Source organism: Cyclopterus lumpus, chromosome 9, assembly GCF_009769545.1.
Source record: "Cyclopterus lumpus isolate fCycLum1 chromosome 9, fCycLum1.pri, whole genome shotgun sequence".
Lineage (NCBI taxonomy): Eukaryota > Metazoa > Chordata > Actinopteri > Perciformes > Cyclopteridae > Cyclopterus > Cyclopterus lumpus.
In genome coordinates, this window is record NC_046974.1 from 27,789,799 (window position 1) to 27,811,890 (window position 22,092).

General features: G+C 46.5%; 1 protein-coding gene across 1 annotated transcript in view; it reads right to left on the minus strand.

Annotated features, from left to right (window-relative positions):
• LOC117737011 (tight junction protein ZO-2-like) overlaps nucleotides 1-21,667 on the minus strand; it is a 53,980-nt gene extending 32,313 nt beyond the window's left edge. The window contains exon 1 of the mRNA XM_034542717.1: nucleotides 21,193-21,667. Within this exon, the coding sequence (XP_034398608.1) occupies nucleotides 21,193-21,252 (60 nt within the window). The 5' untranslated portion in view covers nucleotides 21,253-21,667. The remainder of the gene's footprint in view (nucleotides 1-21,192) is intronic.
• Nucleotides 21,668-22,092: the final 425 nt, after the last annotated feature.

Genomic DNA, 22,092 nt, shown 5'->3' on the forward strand with positions numbered 1-22,092 from the left:
CTGAGAGGTGAGGAAGATGAGGATGTGAAGATGAGCTGGTTCCCCTCATTCCCCGTCAGTTTCTTAGAACGCTTCATCATAAGCTCCAAAGACAGTAATGCTGTGTGGAAAGAAAAGACATGTATACCAACTGTAATGACCGATGTTGAGCCAAGGGAACTCCTCTCCTGTCATTTGTTTAGAACAGATGTGACGAGCGTGATTGTGAGAGTTCAACGTGCGCGTGAATACCGCCGGGGGAGAAAAGGTCAGACAGTGACAGCAGACCCGTGTGTCCCGGTGCTGCACATGCATCCCATTGTACGGACGTTGTGCCGCTCCAATTACACTTTCTTTTTACCGCTTTACAACACATAAAGAGGGAGGGCGACGTCCTCCTCCGTTCAGGAACATCACTCCACGATATCTTCACGTAACAAACAGTTGTGCGCTGCTAACGCTCAGAATGTAGCACCGTTGTCACGGTTACAGCAATACATAGGTGGTAAAGGGTACGTTTCCTAACCAATGACTGACAGACACACCGCTCTACCTCTCTGCTGGTTATTAAAGGCCACCGAAGAAATTCAGCGTTGCTCCGTGTTTCCTTTGTTTTTAAGCAATTGGAGTGGTTTTAGTGGCGTATTTTACGTATTTGTACGCGAGTGACTGAGCTGCGAAGGGCAGAGGATCTTTTTTGTCTTTTTTTTGTGGTGGGGGGATGAATTACACTTGAATCCATCAGTGAGGTTGCAGCTAATCACACCGAAGAAGAGCGAGAAGAGAGAGAGCTTTCGCCGATAACAACAACAACAACAAAAAAGTGTCGCTAAACTTTGAGACCAAAATCACTTCATGATCTAAAAAGAAAGAAGTTCAGTGGAGAAAGAAAATAAACAATAGTAATAACACATTTAGGGCTGGACCATTTCTAACGCGAAGAAAAAATAAATGATTTGCGATTAATTTGACCTAATGCTAATGCTAATCACCACTCTCGTCATTAAAAAAAACCCATGTAAAATGATTTTGGTGAGTGGTCTGTAGAGTGTGATGTGTAGGCCGGGGCATACCTGCAGTACTTTGACACAATTCCCCTTTAAAAAAGGGACCGTTCACCCCAAAAAATGTATACAAAAAATATTTCCTTTTCACCTGTCGAGCTATCAATAACTCAAGATGGTTTAGGTGTGAGTTGCCCTGGTTCGTCCTAGAGATGATAACAGGACTACATGGCACACGACCAAAATAAAAACATTAGGAAAACTAATCACGACCCCATTACACTCTAAAACAACTGTGTCCAGTACAATATCCACACACACACACACACACACACACACACACACACACACAACAGTACGTCGTGTGGTTATGATGGAAAAAAGAACTGAAGGACACGAGGGTCGAAAGTGATCCAACATTCTTCGCTGCAGGTGTCTTTGGGCCATAAATGCAGCACAATCAGTGTTTTTTTTAATAAACACATGTCAATCAAATCAAATTCCTCTTTCAACGGATTCGCCCTGAACAGTAAATACTCCTCAAGACAAAGCAGCAGGCATCACAACTCTGAACAACAATGTGTCTCGACTTTAGATGCTGCCATCTGCAAAGAGAAGGGGTTTTAAAGACCTTAATATGTCCAGTTTGCATATTCCATCATGAATCCACATTTAAATGAGCACATCTTTAAAAGCAGCATACTACACACCACGCACTGCCACCTATCCATCCATCCATGTCCCACCAATCTGAGCAGACAGGAGTTCCCAGCAGGTGTGTAGAGGACCACCAGGCTGCCCTTCAGCTGTTCAGTGTCCAGCCCCCTGAGCTGGATCCCGGGCCCCCCACCGTCGACTCCCCCCTTCGCGCCCGTCTCGACCGGCCTGCATCGGTGCCAGCTGGGGTAGCCGGCGCAGCAGCCGGCAGGCAGCCACTCCAGACTCATGGCCGGTGGTAGAGGAGCCCTCCTCCCTCAGTGCCCCCCCCGACTCGGGTGCCCCAGCCCCGTCAAACCCACGGCCCGACTAGCGCGGTGCTGCTTCGGCATGGGCCCGTTAGACTCGGCTGCCCACGGGGAGCGACTCCTTGACCTGCCTGCCTCCGTATACCTCCAATCTGGATTTAAGCCTGTGACGGATTAGCCCACGTAGCCTTGGGAGGGAGGAGAGACTAAAAATAACAGCAGACTCACAGCGTCTCCTCCTCCTCCTCCTGCTGCTGCTCCTGTCCCGCGAAGAGTCCGAAGCGCTCGCACCGCGCTCCTCCACTTCTTGCTCAGGCCGGATGACATGGCCAGGTAGGAGGGGGGCGGGGAGGGGGGAGGGGGGCTGGATGACTGTCCAACGCTTCCTGTTCTCCTCCTCCCTCTGTATGTCATTCTGCTTACTATCCTGCTGCTTTTTCCTCTCTCTCTCTCTCTCTCTCCCTCTCTCTCACACACACACACACACACACTCAAAACACACTCCTATTTGTTTTACCTGATTTGTGAGGACCCTGTGTCAACTATATTCACTCCCTGAAGAACCCCAGTCAGCATTTAGATTCCAATTTCTTATTAATGCACGTGATCACTGAGTCTTATTCAAGCTTGTTTATGTATTTTTTTATTTAAAGACAATTTGGATTCAAGAAGTACGCGCTGATGGTTTCTTCATAGGGGAGAATCTTCTTTTTCCATCGAAGGAGAACAAACTGAACCACCCCTTCAGAATATAGAGGGGATGAAACTGGAAAGTCTGGTGGACATAAGCGCTGCTAAAGTGGAGATTTATGGATCAGAGTCTGAGAACAAAACTTTGAAGATATGTTTTGTAAAATAACACACATTCTTCCCCAGTTTACTGACATTAAAAAAGGTGCAGTGTGCCGGGTCTGGCGCCATCTAGCGGTGAGATGGCCACCACTTCTCCCATGTGGCAAACTACAGAGCCAAAGAGAAAAACGCAATCGGCTGCATCTAAAGCCAGTTTGGTTTGTCCGCTATGGGCTACTGTAAATAAAATTAAAATGTCGATATAAAGGGCTCATTCTAAGCTAACAAAAACACAAGGGCTCTTATTTTTAGGTGATGTTACACTGAAGAAAAACATACATTTCATTTCTGCCAATATATCCCCCAAAACACAACACATGGTTCCTTTTCCAAGACAAACACTGGTTTGTATAGCAAGTTTTCTAAAATGAACATATCTGGGTAACATAACAATGTACCTTGGTCCAATACTAATTTGTACTAGAGCTAGAACACACCCAAAGGTGACTGATGTGTGCTGCTCCCCAGACTTTGGTAGGTCACGGCTTTAGCTCCGCCTCCGCTCTCTTTTGCTATTGGCTGGTGAACCTGAGGACCTGCAGCCAATCAGGTCCGTCTGGGGATAAAGGCCGAGGAGCTGTTGTTCGACGTCTCTTGGACATTTGTACTGCCCGTCGAGTGTTTGCGTTTCCAAATGTGTTATAATGTTGTGAGGTTACAGACAGAAATGTTGCTAATGTTTCGTTAGCTTCATGTTGATTTGAAGCCTGAACCACCTTTGAGAGAGCTGCCAATCAGCGGCACATTCCCTTTCTTTCCTCCTGTGTTTTCTGGCTTGATGAGAGAGCTCAGAACCCTCTTTTCAGGGTCGGTTTGTTGGTTATTTTGGCCAGGGCTCTCCCTCATGTTTTCGTTATGCTTCCAAATTTAGCCAAACAACAACATTCTGAGCTTCGAGCTACTTGGATGTGTTGTGAATTATTGCTCTCTGGTCGACAAACTGCAACGGAGAGGTTTCTAAATAACCACAAATATATTCACGACTTTTACGTTACTGATATTTCTTGTTAATTTATCATACACGTACAACAATATCAATATAATATCAATCTGTGAGTAAGAAAATATTTCCGTCATTTTTGACATCTTTTGCGTAATTCAGACGCAACTCTTGGGTGGCTCAGGTTACTGCAGCCAACTACGGTGGCCTTCAGGGAACATTTCAAAACAAAAAAACACCTAAGTAGACATGAAGGGCTCATTCTAAGCTAACAAACACAAGACAATTCTTAGTTTGAGGTGAACATACACCAATGAAAACATAGTTATGAACGTTATATTCCATACATCCGACACACCAACCCTTTAAAAAGCTCAGACACTACAGTTGTGCAACGGTACGTGAGTCATGGATGAAACATAAACATGGCTCGGTCTCATGTGCCGAGCACACGTTGCGTGATCGGTTGGAGACGCGACGGGGCTTCTGGGTGCTGTAGTCAACTTAAAGCGGCCGTAGACTGTGGAAGTGACTGAATATTCGGCGTGGCAGTGCATGCTATTGAGCCAGCGGAAGGTCATTAGCCTTACGCTGGCCACGCCTCTGACGGGGCAAAACAAACATTAAATGGTCAATTCCCAGCTCGCGATGCTAGGACTGTGTGGGCGTCTCCAATGTCTACGTTCCAATATTGGTTCATGCATGTGCAGCAGCGCAATGTGAAATTGAAGTCATATTTCTAATATCAAGTCAAAAGTTACTCATCACACTTGGTGAGTAACCTGCCCAACGCTGACGACATACAGACCACTATGCGGTTAATGCGTCTAAGAAAAAAGAAAATAACCGGGTGGCTCACTAATCCTCCAGAATGGACGATGACACATCACGGCTCTCAGGTGGTCTCTGAATAATTCATATGTGAAAAGTGCACACTAAGACGTAGAGTGATTTAGCATCTGACACACACACACACACACACACACACACACACACACACACACACACACACACACACACACACACACACACACACACACACACACACACACACACACACACACACACACACACACACACACACACACACACACACACACACACACACACACACACACACACACACACACACACACACACACACACACACACACACACACACACACACACACACACACACACACACACACACCATCATCCTGATGAACACGACCAACACGCTGCGTTAAATGAGCGCATCATAAAAAAGGTCAAGTGAGTCGTGCAGAATGAATTTACATTTGGAACGAAGCCGTTGGATACGCGTGATGTGGGTTGACTGGTTTGGATTTGCAAGTCAAGTTTGGTCTCTGGTCTCTAAGATCCATGGACCGGGGTTCCACCTGCCGTCATGGACACTGCTACCATCATTACCAGCAGTGGAATTTATATTATCATTACTGCTATTATGGGCTGCACGGTGGTGTAGTGGCTAGCACTGTCGCCTCACAGCAAGAGGGCCGCGGGTTCGATTCCCGGTCGGAGCGGTCCTTCTGTGTGGAGTCTGCATGTTCTCCCCGTGGCAGCGTGGGTTCTCTCCGGGCTCTCCGGCTTCCTCCCACAGTCCAAAGACATGCTGCAGGTTAATTGATCTCTAAATGTCCCATAGGTGTGAATGTGAGAGTGAATGGTTGTATGTCCCTACATGTGCCCTCGATGGACTGGCGGCCTGTCCAGGGTGTCCCCTGCCTTCGCCCTATGTCAGCTGGGATAGGCTCCAGCGCCCCGCGACCCTAATGAGGATAAGCGGTATTGAAGATGGATGGATGGATTACTGCTATTATTAGAATTCTATTAAATCCACTGCTGCTATTATTCTTGGTATTGACCAATAATATTAAATAGCCGACACCAGGGATGCACTTATTTAGCTTTCTAGGTCATATGGTCATGGTAGCGGCCTTTGTACATCTGCCATAGACTTTATACAAGTGGACGTCACCCCTTGGTTTGTGGACTGCCATTTTGAAGCCTCGAGTTAGGCGCTTTGGGCATTGCCATCTTGGATTTTTGCAACCAGTGAACAGGAAGTGACCATATTTGGAATACGGAGGAGTGTATTAGTCACAGCGGTCAACCGACACGTAGAATATAACATAAACACAGAAGTGAATTGAAAAGATTGGCCCCATTTTCCCCGCTACCCCATCTAGCTATTTGACGTATCGGCCCGGTATCAGTTTTGGATCATAGCTCTCTAGACAACTCACAATATGTAAAGCGGCTCTAATAAAAGCTTTGCTGCTTCCAGCTTCTCCACTGGTTCTCCACTTCACCGTGAGCTGGATCCCTTTGGGTCCTGGGTTCAGGGATCAGCTAGACCATCCTCATTAGTTTTACACATTTAAAGAATAAAGGATTTAATGACTGCTCTGTTCATTTAGTCAACCGTTCAGTCAAATGAAAGGCTTTGTTCCGTTCTTATTCCTTCTGGATTAGGCATCTTAATTCTCCAACGTGGGCTGTTGAACTGGATCCAGACATGTTGATGTAGTCTCTCCCTGGTTCTTTAAACACGCTGAGAGCAACTCCTGAAATGTGTTTAACCTCATTTCTCATTCAAACTCTTTTCCTGGCCTTGTTGCTGTAAATATTTCAGGCATTATCTTTCCATTATGAATAGAGAACACGGCTCCACAGGGAGCAGCATAGGCGAGGCTAATGGGACGAGAGCGGGCCGCATCCCAACTCGTCCACGGGCGGCGGTGGACAAGAGGACATTACTGCTGGAAACGTTTATCCCACGGCAGAGACAGAGACACGCTACATTCAGAATGAAATCGAGGTACTTTACAGTGGTTTAATCTACTTCAGCGCATCCGATTCTGTGAGATGCGTGTCCATCCATCCAACCAGATGCCCTCAGACTTTCCCACCGGTCTCAGTCACCTGAAACCCGACCCCCATCTGTTCCCACCAGTCTGTACCTGATCACCTGCGGACTCAGTCTGTTCTGACTCGTTACCCACGGCGGAAGGCTTTGATTGATTGTAGGTCAATTTTGGCCCCTGTGAACAAAAGCGTTCCCAACTGGAGCGTGTTCCCTGCTGGAGGTCAAAGGCGAAGGGGTTATTATTATTATTATTATTATTATAATAATATAGGAAATCTGACCCAGCGGCATCGATGACAAGCATTAAGATTAACTACACATCTTCTCTCTGATTGTCTAGTTTACTTACAGATGTCATATAGAGACATTCCATAACCAGTTAAAAGTTTCTCATGATAACTTTAAAATAAATTCATGAAGCACCGAATTTTGATTGTTTTAACTGTAGCGCGGCTATCGACTTTTATTCCCGTTAGACGCCAGAACAATCTCGGACTGGTTCGTCATTAGTCAGGAGCAGTTTGGAGAGAGCACCAGTCGAGAGGAGGGAGAGGAAGAGAAGAGGGAGGGAGGGAGAGGACTCTCATTCAAATGGAAGTTTAATCTTCAAAGAGGAGCGGAAGAGGCTGGCGAGCCCAGGGGATTCCCCATTCACAAGCCCGTGACCTTTCCCGAGAAGGGCGAGCCGGAGGAGCCGGGGACGTTTAAGTGGCGAGCTGAAGCTGATTTACGCAATTATTTCCCAGAATAAAAATCAATCGGTATATAAGAAGTGGACGAACTCCTCGTGACGTCCCGCCCCCCCACGTTGGTTTGTGAACCAACTGTTTTGGCTCCATCTTGGATTCTTGGCATGTTCTGCAACCAGTGAACATGTTTGGGATGCGGAGGTGTGACGTAGAGAAGAGGTGAGAGGTGTGACGTAGAGAAGAGGTGAGAGGTGTGACGTAGAGAAGAGGTGAGAGGTGTGACGTAGAGAAGGGGTGAGAGGTGTGACGTAGAGAAGGGGTGAGAGGTGTGACGTAGAGAAGAGGTGAGAGGTGTGACGTAGAGGTGTGACGTAGAGAAGGGGTGAGAGATGTGACGTAGAGGTGTGACGTAGAGAAGAGGTGAGAGATGTGACGTAGAGGTGTGACGTAGAGAAGAGGTGAGAGGTGTGACGTAGAGGTGTGACGTAGAGAAGGGGTGAGAGGTGTGACGTAGAGAAGAGGTGAGAGGTGTGACGTAGAGGTGTGACGTAGAGAAGAGGTGAGAGATGTGACGTAGAGGTGTGACGTAGAGAAGAGGTGAGAGGTGTGACGTAGAGGTGTGACGTAGAGAAGGGGTGAGAGGTGTGACGTAGAGGTGTGACGTAGAGAAGGGGTGAGAGATGTGACGTAGAGAAGAGGTGAGAGGTGTGACGTAGAGAAGAGGTGAGAGATGTGACGTAGAGAAGAGGTGAGAGGTGTGACGTAGAGGTGTGACGTAGAGAAGGGGTGAGAGGTGTGACGTAGAGGTGTGACGTAGAGAAGGGGTGAGAGGTGTGACGTAGAGGTGTGACGTAGAGAAGGGGTGAGAGATGTGACGTAGAGAAGGGGTGAGAGATGTGACGTAGAGAAGAGGTGAGAGATGTGACGTAGAGAAGAGGTGAGAGGTGTGACGTAGAGAAGAGGTGAGAGATGTGACGTAGAGAAGAGGTGAGAGGTGTGACGCTGACTTTTAACTGCAAATATAACAATTATTAAATCATTATCTAAATATGAGTTGACTAACTAAATATTTTTTTGTTTGGAAAATCAAAAGTAAATTCCTGGATTGCAGTTTTAAAAGTTGGTGCACATCCTCAACACGGCCAAAAAAAGGTCGACATCAATCAGTCTATTGACCGGCTTCAACCCGGAGTCACTGTGTGTGGGTGTGCGCGTGTGCGTGCGTGTGTGTGTGTGTGTGCGTGTGTGAGCGTGTGAATGAGTGAGAGTGAGTGAATGTGTGTGCGAGCATGTGCGTGTGTGTGTGTGCGTGTGTGTGTGTGTGTGTGCGTGAGTGAGCGTGTGAATGAGTGAGAGTGAGTGAATGTGTGTGCGAGCATGTGCGTGTGTGTGTGATTGAGTGCGTGTTTGTGCGTGTGAGCGCGCGCGTGTGTGTGTGTATGTGCGTGCGTGCGTGTGTATGTGCGTGTGTATGTGCGTGTGTATGTGCGTGCGTGTGTATGTGCGTGCGTGTGTGGTATGTGCGTGTGTGTGTGGTATGTGCGTGTGTATGTGCGTGCGTGTGTGGTATGTGCGTGCATGTGTGTGTGGTATGTGCGTGTGTGTGTGTGGTATGTGCGTGTGTGTGTGTGGTATGTGCGTGTGTATGTGCGTGCGTGTGGTATGTGCGTGCGTGTGTGGTATGTGCGTGTGCGTGTGTGTGTGGTATGTGCGTGTGTATGTGTATGTGTATGTGCGTGCGTGCGTGTGTGTGGTATGTGCGTGCGTGTGGTATGTGCGTGCGTGCGTGTGTGTGTGCGTGTGTGTGTGTGTGTGCGTGTGGTATGCTAATGTAGTATGCTAATGTGGCATTCTATAAACAGGGAGTAGGTCAGGATATACACATATTTAATGAGGCGGGGGAGCTTTAAAATGCGCACAACTCTAAGAAGAATTTTAAAAAACTGACATTAAAGCATAAAAAATGTAATAAAATACATAACTTCAAAAGACGACATTTTCACTGGCCAACAATTTGAATTCTGTCTGAATGTGCACAGACCGAGCCGGCCGTGAACTTGTCTTGAGGTTGAGCCGGACTGACAGCTGTCGCTCCGGCTACCAGAACCGCAGCACGGGGAGGGTGAAGCTCAAAATGCGCCCCATGCTTGACAATGGCACGCTCAAGGTCATGGGAGCTGCGTTAAGGTAACACACAAGCACACACACACACACACCGAGGCGACACATCAAACGTATCGATGCATCACTCTTCACGCTTCGTCCCGTGAGTGTAAACATGGATGTATTGGCAAATATACAAACAGGTGGGAAACAGGAGTCTGAAATCAATCCATCTGATTTTGGAAACACAACACACACTTTTTACGGCTGCGCGTCCAGGTTTCTGAATGTGTTGCATACTTAGCGTTCACTCCAGCAGACTGTGGAAATGAAGCTCGCAGACAGGGAGACAACCTGGTCCTTTTGTTTTACAATTAATGCTTGATGATGGAATTGGCAAATGACAACGTAGTACCACATATAAAACCATACATGGTGTTTTCTGTTTTACTTACGATTTAATCAAACTTGTTCTCCTCCCCCTCTTTTTTTTATACAAAATAATCCAAAACGCTGATCTTTAGTAGATAACAATAAGACTAAGAATAAACAACTCGATAGTTATTACTCAAATCGTAGTTTTAAAAAATGTTGCCAATTGTTTATCAAGCTGGAATGAGTGGAAAACAATGGCCGACATCTTCAAAAATGAACAAATCAACACTCTGCTCTGGAAAATGGTTCGTGGCCTAATGCTGCCCGAAGACTGTTGTACAGAGGCGACACAGAGTGAAGCCTCTGTCGCCTCATACACCATCTTTGGCTGAGTACAGAGGGGCCATGTGTCACAAACTGAATGTAGGCTGATGTGACCTACCGCTGCCAACGTCTGTCATTTTAACCAATAAAAACAACAATGGTATTATTATTATTAATCAACCATTTATTTATTTAATAACATAAAGTCCTAATTTAGCTCACGGATGGATGCTCAGACAATTAGAGCCTGGGGGGGACGGGGAAGATTTGTCTTAAGGAAAATGCCCTCTAGAGGCTAAAAGCCCTTAGGAAGAGGAGGAGAGTTGCTACAAGGCATCTGTACTGTTCTTCATTGTTAGCTCAGAGCACTCCACCAAGAAGGACTGAGTGCCCCCCTTCACTGTGTGTCTCATGGTGGACAAAGGGCTTCTTCAGAGCACTACGGACTCGACTCCACACTGCTCTTTATTTAGATGACCAGCTTTGTTGTTCAGTGTTCTCATTCATTCTGCATTCATTATGCCGCCATCTGACCCGCTTAATATTTAGATGGGGGGCAGAGCTACAGCTGCAGCACACACAGCAGAACTCTGTCCGTCATGAATGAACACAATACTCATGTGTGTTGTTCCAATGTGCTCCTTTCCAAGACACTTGTCAATAACCCTAATGAATCAATAAACCTTATTGATCAAACCCTTCTGAGTTGGTTTGTTCAACAGAAACAGGATGTATTGTTTATGTCCTAAATGATTGACGTTTAGTCGCAAAAAATAATGGAATCTTTATTGAGAAATTATCTAGCAGTGGTACATATCAAATGTAAATATATTGCTATGGCTTTATTGTTTTACAACCCCAATAATTACAATGCGAACGCCACAAAAGGTTCAAGTTTAACCGGTTAGGAAACCGTCTCCACTAAATTCTGATGCCTCCATATGACAGAAGTTGACGATCTGTATTCTTAGTGCTCGTCATCGGTGGTACCGGGTCAGATTCCAGCAAACCAGATTAAAGTGGAGCAGGTTCCCCAGACACCCCTTCAGCGGGACCTCTAGCGCTGACGAGCCCACCACGGACAGACCCAGATCAGGCAGGTGGAGAGCTCTGCACCTGGCAGTGGCAGCAGCAGCTTCACCTCCGCCTGACCCTCTGGGTCACCACGCTGCTGGAGGGAAGGGAGGCACTGGAGAACAAGAAACCAGGCTATGGTCAAATTAGGTTTTCTAAAACTCTGGTGCTCGGAAACACTACCGCTTTTGTCCACAGGGGCTGCCAGAATCTACACAAAATAAAAAGGTTTCTCGCAGTAGATTCAATCAATGGATCAACGTAACAGATGAACATAACAGAGCCTTCAGTTATCAAGCTCCTCTTTTATGGAACCAGCTTCCACTTTCAGTCCGGGAGGCAGACACAGTCACCTCATTCAAGAATAGACTTAAGACTTTCCTCTTTAATAGTGCTTATAGTTAGGGCTGAATCAGGTCTGCCCTGGTCCAGCCCCTTGATATGCTGCTATAGGCTTATAGGCTGCTGGGGGATGTTTTAGGATACACTGAGCACCTATCTCCTCTTCTCTCTCTCCTTATGGATGAATTTACATCTCTCCATTGCACCTTATTAACTCTGCTTCCTCCCCAGAGTCGTTGTGACTTCACGTCTCATAGGGTCCATTGGACCTGGAGGTGTCTGATGCTGGTGAGCCGGCCTCCCATTGGCCCTGCTGATGCCCCGCCCCCCCCTCCTCTCTACCTCCTTCTGTTTCATGGATTGGAGTTCCATTCATACATTGTCATATTCATGTAATGTGTTTATGTAACTTTGTAATGCTGTTCATCTGGTCACATGACATCTATTCATCTGTCCATCCGGGGAGAGGGATCCTCCTCTGTTGCTCTCCTGAAGGTTTCTTCACTTTTTTCCCTGTCAAAGGTTATTTTTGGGGAGTTTTTCCTGATCCGATGTGAGGTCAAAGGTCAGAGATGTCGTATGTGTACAGATTGTAAAGCCCTCTGAGGGGAGTTTGTAATTTGTGATATTGGGCTATACAAAATAAACTGAATTGAATAACGCGAGTTAACTGACAATCGCTCTGCAATATGTCCATAATGGTCTATTTATTCATATTTTCAAAAGGCTGACTGTTAAATCTTTCCAGCGTGTCCCTCCCAGAGTACGAACAAATCAAACATGGCTTGCAGGGAACAGCTCAAGGTGCTCCCTGATGGCAGTGGAGAGGCGGGCGGTAGTGAACGACTGCAGCAGTCAGAGGCCCAGCGACAGGTCTGGGAGCTGCTCGCTGGCTGACAGAGGAAGCTCCAGTGTCTTCACCGTGATGAATGGTGCTGCTGCTATTTATACTCCCGCCTCTCACTGCACCTGCAGTTCTGCATGCAAGAGAGTGTGTGTGTGTGTGTGTGTGTGTGTGTGTGTGTGTGTGTGTGTGTGTGTGTGTGTGTGTGTGTGTGTGGGGGGGTGGGGGGGGTGGGGGGGGTGGGGGGGGTAGGGCGCTGGTTAGGCTCATCAGTACAGCAGCCAAATCTATTTCACTCACATATTCATTCATTTCTTTACTTCCTGCTCAGCTGCCTCAGACGATAAAAGAAATTAAACAGAACATCTTGTTCTGTTTAATTTGTGTCATCTACTGGCAGCTCTACAGATGATCTACTGATGCAAACACAAGACCCTCAAATGTGTTTTTTTACCTTCCATCAGGCACAGTGGGTCTGAAAAGTGAAGCCAATGCTGAAGTGACTTAAAGCTGCATTCTCTCTCCTGACCACCAGGGGGCGACTCCTCTGGTTGTATAGAAGTATATGCTTCATGTGTTAAAGCTGCATTCTCTCTCCTGACCACCAGGGGGCGACTCCTCTGGTTGTATAGAAGTCTATGCTTCATGTGTTAAAGCTGCATTCTCTCTCCTGACCACCAGGGGGCGACTCCTCTGGTTGTATAGAAGTATATGCTTCATGTGTTAAAGCTGCATTCTCTCTCCTGACCACCAGGGGGCGACTCCTCTGGTTGTATAGAAGTCTATGCTTGATGTGTTAAAGCTGCATTCTCTCTCCTGACCACCAGGGGGCGACTCCTCTGGTTGTATAGAAGTCTATGCTTCATGTGTTAAAGCTGCATTCTCTCTCCTCACCACCAGGGGGCGACTCCTCTGGTTGTATAGAAGTCTATATAAATGACTCTACTTCTCTTGATGTATTCCCTCAGTAAACATTGTAAACATTAGTTTTTTGTCTCAATCTCTAGTTTCAAGTCTTCTTCAATACAGAATGATGATCATTTAGTAAATTATGGTCATTTAGAGTCAAACAGACCATAAAGGGGAGTATGCTTTAGGGCGGGGCTACAAGGTGATTGACAGGTTGCTACCACGGCGTTGTCCGGTCTGAGAGTTGTCTGTGTTTACATCCTAGAACCTTTTGTAACCCTTTCAACAGTTTTTTAAAACCATTTCCACACCATAAAAGTCACTTGCATTATTCATGGTTAAAAATGTCTTGTTCAGCGTTCGGCCCAAACAAATCTCAAACTTGAGGCTTCAACACGAGGTCTACGTGACGATGTCCACAAACAGTCTATATGCCGTCTGCCACTGATAGAGGATTCTTCAGCATGCACTGGATATGAAACATCATCACCATTGCCCACGATAACCAAGGGTTTTATTTAACCTGCAAACGTGATATTAAAGTCAACTCATTTGAGGCTCCTATATAAAAAAAACACTTGGTTCAGAATTTGTGAACAAAATTGACTGACTGTTTTCCAGACACACACACACACACACACACACACACACACACACACACACACACACACACACACACACACACACACACACACACACACACACACACACACACACACACACACACACACACACACACACACACACACACACACACACACACACACACACACACACACACACACACACACACACACACTTCCTGTTATTGCTCAATGATTACAGCGTTTCATTTCTCTGATTAACTTCCTGGTCACGACAGAACGAGACTTTGATTTCTCAACTAAAAACCAAACAAACTGGGAAATAGTTGTGCTGGGAGAACAGAAAACACAGGACAGCTGCTGACAGGTTACATGTTGGTAAGAACATGACATCCGTCAACATTTTGATATTTCATCTGGATTCATTTTCAAAAGGTCGGCCTTCCAGACCCACTTGGACTGACATGAACACTCTGTGGAACCATTGAAGCCCTCCTCTTGTGCTAATGTTGAAGGCTGTCCATAGTGAACTATAGTCAATGTTGACGTGTTTCACACTCCAAACACACGCCTTTGTTTGGAGTGTGAAGCATTGGTTCATTCTCCCCTTTTCCCAGGAAGAGAAGAAGAAAAAAAGGGATTTAATGTAAAAAGAATACTCATTAGGATGTTGTTATATATTTGGCATATAACTGGAGATACCATTAACTGGGAAGTATCTTTAATTTCTTTAAGTGAGTTGAGGCCCCGGTAATAGGAGAACAAAATGTCAAATGGGTAAAAATTCAATTTAAAAAAAGAAAAGATTAATTAGCTTTTGTGCTGATAAACGTAGCTAGATGGTGTCAAAAGTCTATAAATAGCGAGCCAGCGTGAACATTAGTTCATATTAAAAAGAGGAATATCGACCAATTAATCACCCTCTGTATCTACATTAACCCCACACATGCCGGTGTTGACCGAGTCCAATATATAAAACGATAATGAAAATGATAATACAAAAGGAACTGTAAAGTGTGTGACTTGTACAGTGTTAGCTCGGAAGCTGTACTCTGGTATTTGGAGCTGAATACAACTCTAAACAGGATGAACCGGGCAAACAGCCAGCGTGACTCCCCGGCACCTTATTTACATACATCACACACATACAGGCGGCAATTTATGCAGGTGTGATGAGTGTTGTGGAAGGGAGGGGTTGTACACGCTGCACAGAATCAGCTGTGACCACAGGACTCGCCAAAAAAAGGCACAAACGCACATCTGTGAAGGAAATCAGGAGCTCACAGGTGCCGACAGCTCGTGTGCCAACAATCCACAGCTGAAGAACGCGATCACAGAGATCGGATCTGGTGTGACGCGTTTGATGGACGAGCGGGCCTGAGGGGCAGCGATGGCGAGCCCCCGTGAGATACAGTGAGCCCTGCCGTGTGCAGGGGTTTGGTCTTCTGGTCCAGGCCTCGGGACTCTCGAAGGAGGGGGGCTGGGGGCCGAGGTGGAGACGCAGTGAAAAAAAAAGAAAAAAAAAGAGGCTTCTTCTGCAGGAAGCGGCCTGTAAGCCATCACTCCCTCTTCCTGTAATTCCACAGATAAACGTCTTCCCAGCTGTGTTTCGCCGCACGCAGGAAACAACAATCAGTGGTCACGCACGCACGCACGCACGCACGCAAATGCCATGCCGCACCACATTCAAAAGGCCACACATTCATACCAAGAGCAACGACATTGCCATCACGCTTTGGTTAGCTGGTATTTGCCAAAGGTGATATTAACTCTTGGGAGCGTTTCGTTTGGAATTTAAAATGGGAAAACATCCGGCTCCCCAGAGATCTCAGATCTCTTCTCCTTGAGCAAAGAAGTACGCATTAACCCCTACAAACAAGACAGTAGGTCCCCAAAAAGGTTTAGTATATGTGTGCCGGTATTCTGGTGTCAGGCGGCCTACTTACTGTGTGGCGCCAATAGTTGCTATTAGAAACTAGTACAGAGTCCTAACGGACGGGGGGGCGGTGGGGGGCTTAAGTATGTGAACTGATCCAAGTGGGCTGAGGGTGGGGGTTGGTTTGGAACGCTGAAGAAAGGAAGCGTTGTTGTTGTTGTTATTATCCACAGAATTAATTCAACACTTCAATCCACAACACTGGAGTACAGGGCGTCAGGGGTGTGAGGGCGAGTGTTTTTCCTTTACTTGCTACATAGTGAGGACCGTAGTTTTTGCCAGCAGAGTGAGGACATTTGTGGAAAGTTAGGACATTTTGTCCGGTCCTCACTTCTTCAAAGGCATGTTTGAGGATGAAGATTTGGTTTTGAGGTTCAGGTTAAAATGAGGTATGGGTAAAGGCTAGGGTCTGCCATTTAGTTGTGATGGTTGAGGTTCCGGTAAGGGGCTTGGGAATGCATTGTGTCAATGACAGTCCTCCCGAATATAGAAATACAGGGATGTGTGCGTGTGTTGATAGTCGTGACTTGCCGTGAAGAAGGAGCTGAGCTAGGCTACACTAAGTGGCATGTCATAAAGTTGCATGAGCTGAGGCGCTGCCAACTCACGGAGGCTAACAACATTCAAGCTCTGCTACCATGAGAGCGTTATGGAAGTTCCATACAGAATTTTTTTTTTTTAAATTAAAATTAAAAGCATGTGCATACTGGTCACAGATCATTATAAGACCCGAGTACACCGTGTAGCATCTCTCCTGATTGGCTGCCGACAGCGCTATCGGTTTAAGAGTCACTTACACTGCCGTGGAGAATGAAATTTACATCCGACATGAACTGTGTCTATGAACATATAAAAAAGGACCGTGGACAACCCTGTATTTCTTTTTTCTGGGTGGCGCTGCTAATGTCTTTGTTCAGTTAATTCAAGAACATATTTTTATCACCCACTCCCTGTAAACCCCTCTGGACCATTCTTTCTGGAGCAGTTTTTAATGCTGATAAAGATAAAGGAGTGATTTTCCAATTATCACATTTGCCTCAAGTGTTCTCGTGTCAAGACAGTTCACAGCTGGTCAACTGCCGGGATTAGCGTTCACACATTACATGCCGGTTTCTCGATCACTTCTCCTCCAGGAGGGAATCCACTGCCGTTCCGGTCGAGGCAATCAGAATGTAGCCCGATTAAACACTCACTATACGACACACCAAATTCCATTCTCAAATGTAACACTCTTAAAGTCTACTTTGCCCAAATCGTCATCAGTTACAATTCCAAATATGTATCAGTTACTTTTCTAAATCCTCCGCAAGGCACTGATTTAAAAATAAATAAGTCCCTATGAAAGCTGGTTCGCCCGTCAGCTCCATCATTCCCTTCATCAAAAACAGTGGTGAAGAGCAAATGGGGAGGGGTTGAGTTCTCAATTAAACAAAACTGGGACTGGTGTGGTAGCAGCATGCCGAATCAATCAGCGTGACGCATGGCCAAATTATTATAAATCTAATAAACAGTGTGGCGCAGCGCTCTCTCCACATAAAAACGCACCGGGTTTAAATGACGTCACTTCCGGCTAACTTCATAGAGAACAAAGTGGACCAAACAGCATCACCTCTATTTTAATCAATCAATATTACATACACACACACACACAGTATATCTCTCTGGTGCAGCTCAGGTAAAAGAAACACAGCATCCGTTAGCATGTTAGCTTGTCGTTCTCCACTGAGCCTATTTGTAACCTGTTCCGTCTGCCACAACTTTATCATCTCAGAAAGTTGGTACCTTGAGCTCCCATAAGAAGTCTCCATTTGTACCTACAAAAGGCCCTAATGAGGTTGTGACTCATCAAACTCTTCGAAACGACTCAAGATAAAAGAAGCGAAATGGCAGTCAATAAAATGGTCAGGAACATTCATTTTATGCAGAAATTCGCTCCTCGCGTGATTTATTAGACAAGGCCCATAGTGAATTGGGTTGTCATTCTTTTTTAGAGTAACTTGGTCGATGTCTACTCTATTCCCTCTACCGTGCATAGACAGCGGGCTCATATTCCACTGTGGCGCTGCGGCTCTTCCCCGATGTTCGCATGGCTTTCAGCAGGGCACCACGCCCCTGGCCTCTGACCCTATTCCCCAGCCACAGGGCAGTACCGGTAAACACTACACACTGACACACAGGGAAGGAGCTACACACAGACACACTCAGGAATCTTATCAGGCAGCCGCTCCCAGCAGCAGCTGTCTAAGGCCATGGTCAGGGGGATATCTGGAACATCTTGAAACTTCTTGAAGGAGTGTATTGACACAGGCAAAGTCCTCAATCGAGCAACCTGAGATTCAGAGAACAGGGTTTGGGGTTTTTTTGTTGGCAAGGTCCCTCACCTTGGTGTCATACGTAGTTGTGTTTGTCTTTACGAACTCATCCCAAGTCCAAGAGTTGGAATCAGCAGGGGACTAGAAGTGGAAATGTCGCACCAGGATGATACAGATCAGAATGTAAACAATCACAATAATCATTATACAACTTGTTTATGCAAATGTTTTTTATCGCTCCGACAGTTTGTTTCTGAATGTCAGGCCTGACTGCAGGCAAGGGTATTTTTAATTTCACACACACACACACACACACACACACACACACACACACACATCACACACACACGTTAATATTGTTAACAGCGGTCTGTTGCCTTACACTTTATGCAGGAAAAAAAAGAAAGGCGATTCAGGTAAAATGGTGGATATAAAAACATGGACGACTGTAAAGCCCACTGGACCAAAAACTACTAAAAGTGCCAATCAACTCCGCGGTAGTCTCCGATATGTCCGACCAACAGAGACTCGTCCTTTTTTCCTCGCTGGCGAAACGCGACATTTGGTGTTGAAGTGAATGTACGATGAATAATGTCAACAGGAATTTGGACGATTATTTATTTGTTTTTAAACTCTTCCCCAGAGCCACCAGACAACAGAGATATTTATCTTGCTGGTCGTCAAAACACACTTCTGTGAAACGCAACAGAGAGAATTCAACGAAACCCTCTCTGCAACCAACAACTCTGCTTTGGTGGAAACAAACCCTGAATCCACAGAGCTCGAAAAAATGCATTTCTGTATTGTAAAACGCACTTTGGAAAATAGAACTCATGCAAAACATTTTCACTTTACTTAGAAGAACAGGCTTAAACACAATAGCACAGCACACGACTCCTCTGAACCTCCCAAGTTGCCCAAAGCACAGTTGTAATGTTAACTGAGCTGAAAAACACCCAAGCTTGAAATAACCTGAGTGAGAACAACTGGCGCTGACGAGCGTCAGCAGGCTGCAGAGCAGCGTCCTCACGCTGAAGGATTGTTAATCTCCGGCTCCTCAACAGTCTTTATGATTGACACTCAGCACTTGATTCCCTTGGGGGAACAAAACATAATCAAAATGAATCATGAATCAGCTCCTCAACCAGAAGGTTCATTATGCATTTCTTTGAAAGGTAAGAAGCTGAGGAATAGGAATCAAATGGAAGTAAACCTAGTTGTATTACAACTCCACAGTAAATGGAAATGCAAGGTGTCCTTGCCTAGAATCTACATTTCAGAGGCAATATCCACAGGAACCAATGGAAGGGCAACACAAGAAGTATCTGAGGGGGTCGCAAGATAGATCATGACACTCATTGTTTTCATTTGTTTTTCAGTCAAGTGTTCGACTGTCTCCCGAGAGACACGCAGATCATTCTGGGCATCGACCCCCCGACCCCCGTCTCCATGGATATAGTGTGCCAGTGTTCCGCCTGTGCCAGCCGTGTACTTTTGGGACCCGTGCCAGGCGGCGTGTGAATTGCTCTCCCTGTTTCGCCACCGGCAGCTGTGCCGGGCGTCACTCCGGATCGACTGGCTCCTCCACTATTGTGAGTGGACAGGCTGGAGTCGGCAAAACAGACTCCCACTGAATCACGGCACCACCCGAAGGTGAAATGCTTCTCTCTCAGAGAGAAGAGGGCCCAACGCGGTGCGTTCGCTTGTCTGTGCCAACGTACCGGATAGGACACGGCTGTGGAGCGGATCCTTGTTACGTTCAGCACGCGTCACTGCTGAGTTTGTGTTTCATTTATTACATGACAAGCATCTCGTTGATTCAGACAAGAATACAACTTTCTTTGCTAGAGAGAAGACATTCGCAGTATTCCCCGGGGGGCTCGTCTCCTACGCTTCCACTGACATCTCTGCTATTTCTGAGCTCCCACTTGCAAGAGATGTTTTACACATAAAGCCCCTTTCCTACTGGAAAAAAGAGCACGCAGTCATCATCTGGCTTTTCGTCTTCAGATGACTCACTTCATGGTCCCAGGATTACCGGTTCTAATTGACGGTGATGGAAACATGACACGCCATGGGGTTGAAGTGAATAAGAAAGAAAATTATCTAGGCAATTGTCTTCACGAACAAAACATACAATGAACATGCTCTACCTCAAAGCCGCCAGATGACAGTAATTCCACCTTGAACACACTAAATAAACCTTTGTTTATCTTTTCACTGTTACAACAATCAGCTATTCTCCGGGTCTCCATCGGGACATTTTCACTAGTTATTATATTCACTAACCCCGTTTTCCTGGGATTAAAAAATGCATAGAAAAGATATATACCCACACAGACACTTCAGCTACTTCAAGGCTTGAACTTCACAAGCGAAGAATTGAATCTGTATTTTATTTAATGTGCTAGCCACGCTCACGACTGTGGCTTGAGTTGGGTACCTGTTGGGTACCTGTTGGGTACCTGTTGGGTACCTGTTGGGTACCTGTTGGGTACCTGTTGGGTACCTGTTGGGTACCTGTTGGGTACCTGTTGGGTACCTGTTGGGTACCTGTTGGGTACCTGTGTATCCTCGGTCCTGTGCACTTTTACGACGTGATTTGACCCAAACCATCTCATCAAAGGCAGCACAACACTGTCTTCCACCCCCTTCTGGCCTACTGATTACAACCAGTGACCTTCTAATCTCCCCCGTCAATCACATGTCAATCTGGACCGGATTAGACCACCTCCCTGCAGGGTGTCGGGGATTGAGGCCACAGGGCTCCTCACCGCTGTAGCGCTGGAGTCACCATTACGTCACCGGGCTCTCGTGGGCACAACAGGTGTAGCTGACGAGCTGCCTATTGGGCGCGTGCACCTCACAGCACCCGAAACCAAACCTCGCGCTCACTTTCGGCAGACACGCAGAAAGAAAAGGCACGCACGCGCACACTCAACTTGGACAAGTAGAACCATTCGACACAACAACAACAACAACAACAACAACAACACACACACACACACACACAAACGTGCTCATGTTATGACGAAGTTAACGACTGGAGCTTCACACACGCTGCGTGGCCACAGCGCCACTTACTTACGCCGACATGTTCGCTCTTGCCCGGGTGGGAGGCCAGTCTTCCTCCGCCTTTCACCGGCATGCTGCGTGCTCCTCGAGTCGGGCAGAACAAGCGGACGTCGCGGTTAAAACTCCACGCACACAAATACTTGTAGAGCAAGGAGCGCCGTGTGGGTTCCGACTGCAGCGCCTGTGGCTCCTTTTTGAAACGGAACAAGCCTTTCTTCCTGACAGCCCCGGGCCTCCGGCTCCGCCCTCGTCGCAGCCAGTGCTGGTCTCCTCCGGGCGGACCAGCCTACGAGCAGCCAGCGGGCGGAAAGAGGGAGGTCCGTCCGTTCAGCACAGCAACGGTGGCGGCTCGCGCGCACCGCCGCACGGGGAGAAGAACAACAACCCGCCGCGCTTCCGGTTTCCATTCGTTGGAGACGGTGGCAACACCTCGCGAGTCCTCCCGGTTGGAAAGGTGCCGAACACCGCCACGGTGTGTGGTGTTTACGGGCCGTGGGAATATCCATGGAGCGGCAGCGTCCGCGTGCACAGCGGTGCGCAGTGAGCGCTGCTGCGCGAGCTCAACTCAGTGGACATGTTATATTTATGAGGCTTTTGACTGGAGGCCCTTTTTGTTTTCGCTCATATTTGAAAGAAGATTCATTCCGTCATAATTGGGTTAACAGTTGTTACATTTTTGTATCTTTCAGGGACAAGCAAATCATTTAATTCGTAGGATTTCCCTTTAATTTAATTAGTATTCAGAAAACTTCATCATTCGAGGTTTATTTTTCCCTTATGTTTCCCCTTAATTTGATATTTTATTTTCTTAATATTTATTGCCAATATGAACATTTTATTTAAGGTAGGAACAGATGACATAGTGATGTATTTGCTGTTGCAATCTGTTTCGATCTTGTGTCTATTAACACAT